Here is a 10541-nt window from a genome sequence, read left to right as displayed (position 1 = left end):
GGACTTTCCGACGACGGAGAAGTTGCCGGCTTCTCCCAAATCTGACGGAGAAGCTGACGAGCTTCTTTGTCAAGCTTCTTCGTCCATGGTAGTCAAGCTGCTATGGTGAGCTTCTCCATCCAGATTGGATTGAGAAGCCCACCAAGCTTCTTTTTCCTTCACAGCAAGCTGCCATGGATTATTTTGTGTATTTTTTAAACTAATATAATTATTTTAATTTTTATGAAAATATAATTTTTATAAAATATTAATTTACATGGCATCTTACGTGGCAGGTAACTTAGGAATAACATGCTATTATAGGTCAAATAGGTTAATTGTACATTTTTAACAAGTTTAAGGGTCTAATTAGATGTGTTTTAATTCGAGAGTTTAATTACACTTTAGTACATTGTTAGAGTGTCTATTTGACTCTTATTCTGATTTTAAATGTATAAGATACTTCGTAAATGAAGAAAAGTGTAATGGATATTTTATTTATTTTTCAACCATGCATTAAGGCAAGCAAATAAGGTGATAGATACATTCATTAAAAAAAAATCCCCAAAAAGATGAGGAAAAAAGGAAGATTATCTATGGGAGTTTTTTTTTTTTTTTTTTTTTCTCCCTTTTTTGGATCAGTCCAGCAAAGGAAAAATTCCACCCTCTACTTGCTCAGTGGGGGAAAAATAAAAGAAAAAACAAAGTGGAAATTAAGGGCATGTGCAAGGCACGTGAGTTTGTTGAAGATGATGGGTTGTTTGTTTGAGGTGATCTTGATCTTCCATGGAAAAACGTACAGTGTGACTGACATGTTTGCAAATGTTGCAAGAGAGCCATGGAAAAGGAAAACCTTAATTGTTGTAATTCACATCATCTTCACCGGATTGGAGATTCTTCAATTCGTGAGATAAGAGTTTGAGTTTTCCGTTCAATTCATCGAGCTCTGATGTGATATGGGGATGGAGATTCGAGAGCGGCTTTCTTGCTCTGTTGATTCAATTGTGTATAGAACTTCCTAATGAACTCCTCGGCGTCCATATCCACCTGGGAGTTCATCTCCGCCTCGGAATCCTTCAACGGGAAGGGCGAATCCGTCACTCTCAGCTGCCTCACATTCGGGGTCCGCCCAAACCCCGGCAGCCCCGTCAAAGGAGACGACCCATCAACCTCGGGACGGTCATTCAGCATCTCAAAAACCCGCTGGAAAACATCGGCGTCGATCTTGTTTTCGCGGCGGTGGTTTCTGCGCTTATTGGCAGGGCTGTTGCTGCAGCTGAACTCGTAGTGGTGCGGCGGCGCGTGGGCGGTGAACACCCGGACGGAGTGGTGGGAGCGGCAGGTGGTGAGGGCGGCGGAGTAGTGGTGGTGGTGGAGCATGAGGTTGCTCAGCGCCTTGCCGGCGGCGAGTTTGCCTCGCTTTAGCATGAGTTGAAGGTCGAGCTGAATTAGCTTGCTCTTCCACACGCCTTTCCTCACCATGTAGAAAACTATCCTCACAATGTTCCATAGCTTCTTCCCAACTATTTGTGGGGTTATTTGTTCTATCTCCATTTTTTCTTGTTTAATCTTTAGCTGAGAGAGAGAGAGAGGGGCTGTGTTGTTTATTTTGGAATGATGAATTGAAGAGGATATATAAATGGATAATAGATGGATGAGGTATTTATAGGTCCATGTAATGAAGAAGGCTAATTGTTTATTTATTATTAATTGTTTCCTTTTAAATTTCCATGAATAAAATATTTAGACTTTCTCTCTCAATGAAAGTGAGGTGATATTTCTCAAGAGTTTTTTTTAAAAGTCGGAAATTGCTGTATAATTTAATAGCAGCTCACCATGAGCTATACATCTATCATTATTTTTTGATCAGAACTGATCGAGAATAACCACAACTGTCAAATTAAATTACCACCTCATAAGACATGTGATCAAACCTGCTACCTCGTTGGTAACAGATATGGTTACTATATTGTAACAGAGTCAATAATACTCAAAAATAAATAAATAAAAAACCTGCTACCTAGCTCGTAAAAAGGAAATTAAAAGATTATTATTAATGATGACATTAACAATTGGGTGACTAATATAAATATATGAATTAAAATAAACTATATATTTTCCCTTAATTATTTTCATAAACATTTTTTTAAAAAAATACTTGAATAGAGTGAACACAATAAGCAAGTCCTTATGGTCAAGTAACATGTAAGTCTCTCAAATGGGAGGTCATATGTTTGAATTCTAGTGGGAGACATTGACTCTTTGTGCTTCAATAGATTGAGAAAATATGTATAGGCAAATTTAAAAAAAAAAAAAGAGTTAACACAGTAATTAAAATCAAAATAATAATAGTTAAAGCAATATCTATCTATCCATTTAAACTCTTAATCTTTCAATTAATTAAAAGTTCAAATAAAAAATTGAGTGATGGAACCAATTTGCATTTTACTAGAGCAAATGACATGATCGATGTCAAACTAAAAACAAACAAACAAAACAAAAAATAATAAAAAATTGTAAACAAACAGCCTCATATGATCTCTACAAATAGACCAATATATATTAGACTGAGATATGATTGTCAATTTTTATGTTATTATTTTCATTCAAGAGGATAGTGAAATATATTCATATTAAAGTTTTATGTGTTGAATTTTTGATAATTTTTTGACCACCACTAGTGATAACTGAAACAATAATGTTGCACACCCTGGCCTATATGTATTTTCCTTCCCATCTTTCCCTTATGATATAACATTATCTAATTGGTAACTAATATTTTTTTAATTAGTTGTGGGTCGGCCGTCGGGTCAAGTATTCATGAACACTCAATGAATAGAAGTTACATCAAGAAGAGAATTAAATTTAAGAGAAAAAAGAAATTATTTTTCTTGAAAAGGTAGTTTTAAAAGTACCCACAATCACTATAATGTTCAAAATTAAAGTATACACAGGGTGCCAAGATAAAACGACCCTAGCTAGCTGACAAAGATCACAACTCACAAGGAGGTAAACTAACATAATTTGTTCATAACTGACTAGCTTTAATTTACCCTACCACCTTGTTACTTTAGCCAACAAAAAATCACAAGGAGGTTACGTTAACCATCTTAGGTTGTTCATAACTGACTATGACTCAAACTAATAATGCTTTCCAATAAACAACTTTCACAAAAAGTCAAACTTAAAACATTATTGTAGTTATCAAACTAATTGTCTATGAAACTAATTGTCTAATAATTTGGCTAAGGTCGCCAATCATTTAGTGAATTTGAAATTATTATTGGAAGGCAGCATGCAGACTCTAGCTAGCAGTGGTTGGTCACCTACATTACTCAAAAGATGTAACCATCTCATTAAAGGGTTAAAAACTTAAAACCCCCATGGTCAAACAAGTTGTGGACTAAGTGCAAATTTCCAAAATAATATATTATTGAATTGAGGTCCTTGTTACTGTAAATTTTGGATTTGATTAAAAAAATTGATAGTCTAATCTGTAGTGCTGGGTTAATTAATAATTGGAAGCTTCCTTGAAGGGAAATGTTAATGATTGATGGATACTTTTTGTTTGAGCATATTAAATATTAATTGGAGGTTAATTATATGTTTAGAGATTATTAGAAGTTGCTTTATTGTTTTGTTTTTCTTTTGTCAGAGCGCATGTTTCCTCAATTAGAAGAAATTTTACAACTTTGATTAAATGAAAGAAATATGTGTCATCTTATTCATATCTTATAGGTAAAATTTATTGTATTATTAGATAAAAATCTCACACATAGAATTAAATATATTTAATGAGAGAAAGTAGTAAAATCATAAAGGAAAATAATAATAGCATAAATAATCAATACATCATAAACAAAAAAATTTAAGATAATAAAAAATTATAAATATATAAAAAGTAAACACAATACGTCAGGATTAAATGTTTATCACTATATTAAATATTATAATTAGTAATGAAAGTGTAATTTTATTTCTTTTTATTATTTGCTTAACAACTCATGTACATTTTAATAACAGGATGTTAGACTTGGTGTTTCAAATCTTTGTATAGCTTTATGCACAAATTATTATATTTAACGATGTTATAAAATAAATAATTATTCAAAATTAAGTTTTTCCAATATATATGTGTGTGTATATATATATATATATATATATATATATATATATATATATATATATATATATATATATAATTCAGTTCCCATGCGGTTGTGCGATAACTTTAGGTGTGTAATTTTCATTTTTAAGGTGTGTGATTTTTCATCTTAAGGTGTGTGATTTTTCATCTTAAGGTGTGTGATTTGTATGCTTAAGGTGCGTGAGTGTTTAAACTTGAGATGAGTGAACCTAAAGCTTAAGGTGCGTGATTTTCCTTCTTAAGGTGCGTTGTTTTCCTTCTTAAAGTGCGTGATTTGTATGCTTAAGGTGCGTGGGTTGTTGAAACTTAAGGTGCGCCATTTTAAAATCTTAGGTGCGTGGTTTGTGTTCTTAAGGTGCGTGATTTGTGTTCTTAAGGTGCGTCGACCTAAAGCTTTAGGTGCGCGTGATTTGTGTTTTTAATGTGCTTTTGTTTGTGTGCTTAAGGTGCGTGGTTTATGTACTTAATGTGCGGGTGCCATTGTAATGCTTAAGGAACCGCACGGGAAACCTTCCCCGCACCTAAACCCTTTCCTATATATATATATATATATATATATATATATATATATAATGGCTCCAACACTTTAAATCATGAAAAAACTCGCAATCACTACCGAAAAGTGTATTCTGGATGAAGCTCACCTTGTGACCATAGCAGGCAAAATACCACAATAAGGTCAATTAGCTTAGACGGTCTATGGTTGACTACTTCAAACCAACAAGTCAAATAGACAACTCTTATTGAAAGTCAAACTTGAAATTTTGTAACTTAACTATGATTTGCACTTATAAGAGCAGCTATAAGAGGAATTTTTTGAGAGTTTCTTTTTTTTTTTTTTGTTAAAAAAAAACTTTTTAGCATAGGTGGAGGAAAGATATGAGAGTAGAGAGAATAAAAAAAAATTATTGCAAATAAGAGTTTTTTTGTGAGACTCACTGCCAAGAAATAAAACACGGAGTATATAGTTGATCCTTGCAAGTGCTAGACGCATAAGACAACTTCTTTTTCCATATTTTTTTTTTTGTCGTTGTTTTCTCCCACCTCTCTATCCTATTTGATACACCAAAAAATTGTGAAATATTTTGACACATCAAAAAATTTCAATTCGAGTTTAAAGAAAAAGAAAATTAGCATGAGTGGAGGAAAGATATGAGAGTAGACAGCAAATGAGAGTTTTTTGTGAGACTCCCTGTCAAGGAGAAAAGCATAGTTGATCCTTGCAATCATGGTTGAAAAATTTGCTAAGCTCTCCGAGTGCCTAGTGCCTAGGGCGCCAAGGCGGAGATTAATCGGCTCCTAGACGCCCGTGTATTTTTTTATTTTTTTAAAATTTTGTATATATTTTTAAAATTTTTAAGACTTGGTAATTATAAACTATTTAATACTTTAATAGTTAATACTAAAATATTATATACTAACATAAAAAACATCTAGAGTTTGAACAATTTAGGATTATTTTGCACAAAACGATATCTTTTTGCGTGAAATAATCCATTTTAAAAAGATGAGAACAATAACTCATCTGCCGACTAGCTAAGCGGCCTAGCCGGTGCCTAGGCAGCCTAGCCAGTGCCTTGGAGGCTTAGGCGGTCAGTGCCTAGGCGACCTAGTCGATCAGCTGCCTAGACCACCGATTATGGTGATACGCTAGACAGTCGATCAACACTTAGGCGGCGATTAATCGGTACCTAGGCAAAATTTTTAGCTTGCAAGTGCTAGACTCATAAGACAACTTTTTTTTGTTATTGTTGTTGTTTTCTCCTACCTCTCTATCCTATTTGACACATCAAAAAATTGTGAAAGATTTTGAACGGACGATGTTGATCTAAATCTCTAATCGCCCAACACTATTACGGACGAGTACCGTACAATATAGGATTGTCAATAATTGAAGATATTATTTGAGGCTGTCCGAAATGTCAAAGATGCCACTTGACTTCAGGTTTAAGGCAATGATTGATATGAAAAGTACAGGCATTGTGCGTAATTATTTTTGTTTAATTTTTTCTTGTTGAACTTAAGTAATCCTAATTTTATCGGACTAATTCAATTCTAAAATTATTAGACCCCATTTTTAGAGTCTTTATGATCTATAGAGGTAAATCACAAATCACCCAATTAATCTATCGATCAGATTCTAGTTTTCATTTTATTTCATATTTATATATCAGCAACCATTCTTGTATGATTTATCTTCTTGGTAGACTAAAGAATACATTTATGATAACTGCACGGGACCTATAACATTCTTATACTAAAATAGCTCATTAATATTCATTATATAATAATGTATTATTATTATTATTATTATTATTATTATTATTATTTGTGTTTGCATGTTTTTGAAAGCTGTCATGTAACGTTTGGTTTGACTACTGTTGTTTTCGCTCAAAACAAGGAGAAAGATGGATTCCTGATGCATTTACAAACAAAGACATGAAAATATTTTATATTTTAAGAGTTGAAATGAGAATACGATCTTTCGATAAAAAGTTAAGAGTGATCGAAATTCATTAATGATTAAGTTAAGAATTTTAGTAAAAAAGAAAAGATATGAGGTTAGTTTTATAAATATTACTAAAACTTTTAATTTTACAAAATTAACCTCATATTTTTATAAAATTAACAAAAAAGTTAAATTTTAAATTTAAACCGTAAATGTTAGACCTTAAGTAGTAAAAAGTGAATCACTAAACCAAATAAAACCAAAAACTCACTCATAAACTCCAAGTGCAATGCATTTCCGCATTTTTGTTTATTTATTTATTTATTTATTTATTTATTTATTTTGTTATAGTATGTGGATGATATGTTGATTGCGGCTAAGAGTATGAAATTTAATATTACTACACTCAAAGTTTTGCTGAGTTGAAAGTTACGACTAACTCAACAGAGTTATTAAGGTCTTTGACAGGTTTGGGATGAGTAAGTCTAAATTGGTTAGCACTCATTTGGCTAATCATTTAAAGCTCGCATCTAGTTAATGTCCCTAAAGAGTTATTGAGATTGAAGATATGACAAATGTTCCTTATGTAGAGTAGTTGGCTGGTTAATGTATGCAATGGTTTGTACTTAGCCTGATTTGGCTTATGTCATTAGCCAAGTTAGTAAGTGCATGTCTAAATGTGTGAAGTAGTATTAGAAACCATTTAAATGGATTCTTATGTACATAAGGCACACTATTAGACATGGTTTTGTACTTGGGAGTCAATAGAGTGAGTCTATGCTCATGGTAAAATTCAGTTACATTGTGATATTCAGAGTGTCATTTTTTTTTTTTTGTTAATAATCAAGTATATTATGGAAGAAACAAAGATGTAATAAACAAGTAAAATTTATGGAACATTTATACGGTTCGTTTAAAGAACAGAAACACAAAATATAATGATGCTTGACTACTTTGGAAATCAAATAGTTTTGACTAAGAGAGATTTGTTTAATTTTTTGCCTTAATCCAGTTAACGAAATTACTAAAATTCTGATACGAAGACCCTCCTTTTTAACACTGGACAACACCTCTGCTTGAAGATCCACCGCTCTAGCTTTGAAGTTCTCATCCCCAAACAACTGTTCCACCTTGTTCCTAATTTCCTGTCGTCCGATAACTCCACTCTCATTTCTATCGAACCCTAAACCAATCTTCCAAACATCACAGATGTAACTTCTGTTGAAAAACTGATCAGCAAAATATGGATGATATGTTGATTGGTTCTTATTTCTTTTCTAAGGGCTTGTTTTTATTTGATCCAATACCTACACACACACACATATTGTTGAAAAAATCGGTCTAGGTGCTAGGCGCGCCTAGACCGTGACGAGTTCTCTTCTAAGCGCCTGCCTAGCGCCTAATTCGGCCGACTCGACCGCCTAGGTAGCTACTTAGCGCCTAACTCGGTTGAGTTAACTCGTCTATTTCGATCGAGTTACGCCCGCCAAGGGCCTAATTCTGGCGACTCGGCTGTCTAGGTAGCAACCTAGCGCCTAACTCGGTTGAGTTAACTCGTTTATTTCGATCAAGTTAATCGAGTTAATCCGATTGACTTGGCCTTGCTAATTTATATATATATATATATATATATATATATATATATATATATATATATATATGACATATATACACCCACACACACGTGGCATTGTTTTTTTTTTTTGTTTTTTTTTGTTTTTTTTTTAGTTAGCCGCAAGGCGTCGCCTAGGTCCTTTAGGCCCTAGACGTCCCTCTACCGCCCGACTAGCGTCTAGTGCTTTAATTACTGCAACCATGTGTGTGTATATTTTTTTTTTGTTTTTTTTTTTGTTTTTTTTTGTTTTTTTTTTAGTTAGCCGCAAGGCGTCGCCTAGGTCCTTTAGGCCCTAGACGTCCCTCTACCGCCCGACTAGCGTCTAGTGCTTTAATTACTGCAACCATGTGTGTGTATATTTTTTTTTTGTTTTTTTTTTGTTTTTTTTTTTAGTTAGCCGCAAGGCGTCGCCTAGGTCCTTTAGGCCCTAGACGTCCCTCTACCGCCCGACTAGCGTCTAGTGCTTTAATTACTGCAACCATGTGTGTGTATATATATATATTTCAAACTTTGTACCTTACTGTTACTAGTAGAACAGAACTTCTCAATTTACATTTTTTTCTTTATGTTTTTTTAATAACGCAGCGAATTGTAATTCATGGTTAATATATAATAACACATACACTTAAGACAAAAATTGGCTCAATTAATTGATAAGACATACAATTAACATTCGGATGGGCATAATTGGTTATTCAAATCATTAGCAGGAAATTGCATAGCTGGAAGCTAGCCAAGACAGGAAATAATTGAGGATCTATGAACGCTTTTAGTTCCGCTAGCTAGGTTCAATAATTTAGGTGTACATGTGTCATAATCAGTGTTGCAAAAATCCTGTCTAGGCGCCGATTAATCCCCGCCTAGGCACTAGGTGCTGGTTGACCGCTTAGCGTATCACATTAAATGGTGGTCTAGGCGGCTGGCCGGCTAGGCGACCGCCTTGGCTGCTTAGGTGCTGACCGTCTAGGCGTCGACTAGACCGACTAGGCCTTCTAGTTGGTCGATTAACTATTGTTCTTTTTTTTAATGGGTTGTTTCACTCAAAACAACATCGTTATGAGCGAAATAATTTTAAATTGTACAAACTTTAGATATGTTTTAGGTTAATATTTAATATTTTAGTATTAACTATTAAAGTATTATATAATTTATAATTATTAGTCTTTAAAAAATAAAAAATACACGGGCGCCTAGGCGCCGATTAATCCCCGGCTAGGCGTCCTAGGCGCTAGGCGCTCCCCAAGCGCCTAGGGAGCGCCTAGCGATTTTTTCAACCATGGTCATAACACAACTCAAGTTACTCGGAATAGTTAGTTTATTTAATAATCACAAGATGTTAAATTTAATTTTAAGTAAAAAAATATTTATTAGTTTTCATTGTTTAAATCGGTTATGATCACAAGGAAGGCTTCATCTTAAGTCCCAAAGCACGTACACTATTGAGCATATATATAATATATAAACATAAATGTGCAATTTAACTATCAGTTTAAACTTTTAGTTGAGATAAAATACATGCTTCAATTTGGTATCAGAGCCAACCTCATGCCAAATGTACATTCGAGTAGTCTGTACGCTTTCTTGTACATCAAAATTGTAATGCATACCACCATCATCATCCTGCTAAAATATATATTTACTCATTTTTAAAAATTAGTGTTTATTATTTTGTGTTTCAATATTTGCCGTTTTCATGGCACCAAGGTTTGGTGTGGATGGAAAATAAAATGGGTAGGAAACAGAAACGCTGTTGCAGTTTAAGGTAGATAGGTGGCAAGAAATGGGACAAGCCAGCAATACAAGTTCTGTACTGCCATGAACTGCAGCCTCAATTTGGCATCATTATGTCCTGGCGATACCAAAAATATACATTATATTAGGTCACCAGAAAATTAAAATATTACTTAATTATAATTAAAGTTTTTAAACAATCTTCATAAACCAGCTTGAAATTAAATAAATTATATAAATCCCAATAATCTCTCTCTCTTTCTCCCCCCAACCCCTCGTTATTTTTGAATTTAGGTCCGTCCGTATACACATCGTATCATTGTCGACCAGGCCCCAGGGAGCATTAAAAATGCAAGAGAAATTGAATTCCAAATAACATATTAGTAAGTTGTGTATACATAATACAATTCACAATTTAATCCTCACAAAACCTAATAAAAAGAAATGATTACTTAGCTTGTATGTAGGCAAAAACTTTTGTAAAAATTCTCACAGATACTTGCCCTTGAGATAAGCCGGGTTAAAATAAAAATGTAATATTTATACTGAAAACTGTAATACTAACAATACAAAAAATCAGTAAAATTTACGACTTAAAAAAAAAAAAAACAACTTACAAT

General features: G+C 33.4%; 1 protein-coding gene across 1 annotated transcript; it reads right to left on the bottom strand.

Moving 5' to 3' along the window:
* Positions 1-915: 915 nt before the first annotated feature.
* LOC115999533 lies at positions 916-1533 on the bottom strand. Its single transcript, XM_031239379.1, has one exon. It carries the CDS (start codon positions 1531-1533, stop codon positions 916-918), a length of 618 nt encoding a protein of 205 aa, XP_031095239.1.
* Positions 1534-10541: the final 9008 nt, after the last annotated feature.

The sequence above is a fragment of the Ipomoea triloba genome, chromosome 12 (genome assembly GCF_003576645.1).
Source record: "Ipomoea triloba cultivar NCNSP0323 chromosome 12, ASM357664v1".
NCBI classification, from domain to species: domain Eukaryota; kingdom Viridiplantae; phylum Streptophyta; class Magnoliopsida; order Solanales; family Convolvulaceae; genus Ipomoea; species Ipomoea triloba.
This window is presented reverse-complemented; position numbering and strand designations above follow the sequence as displayed.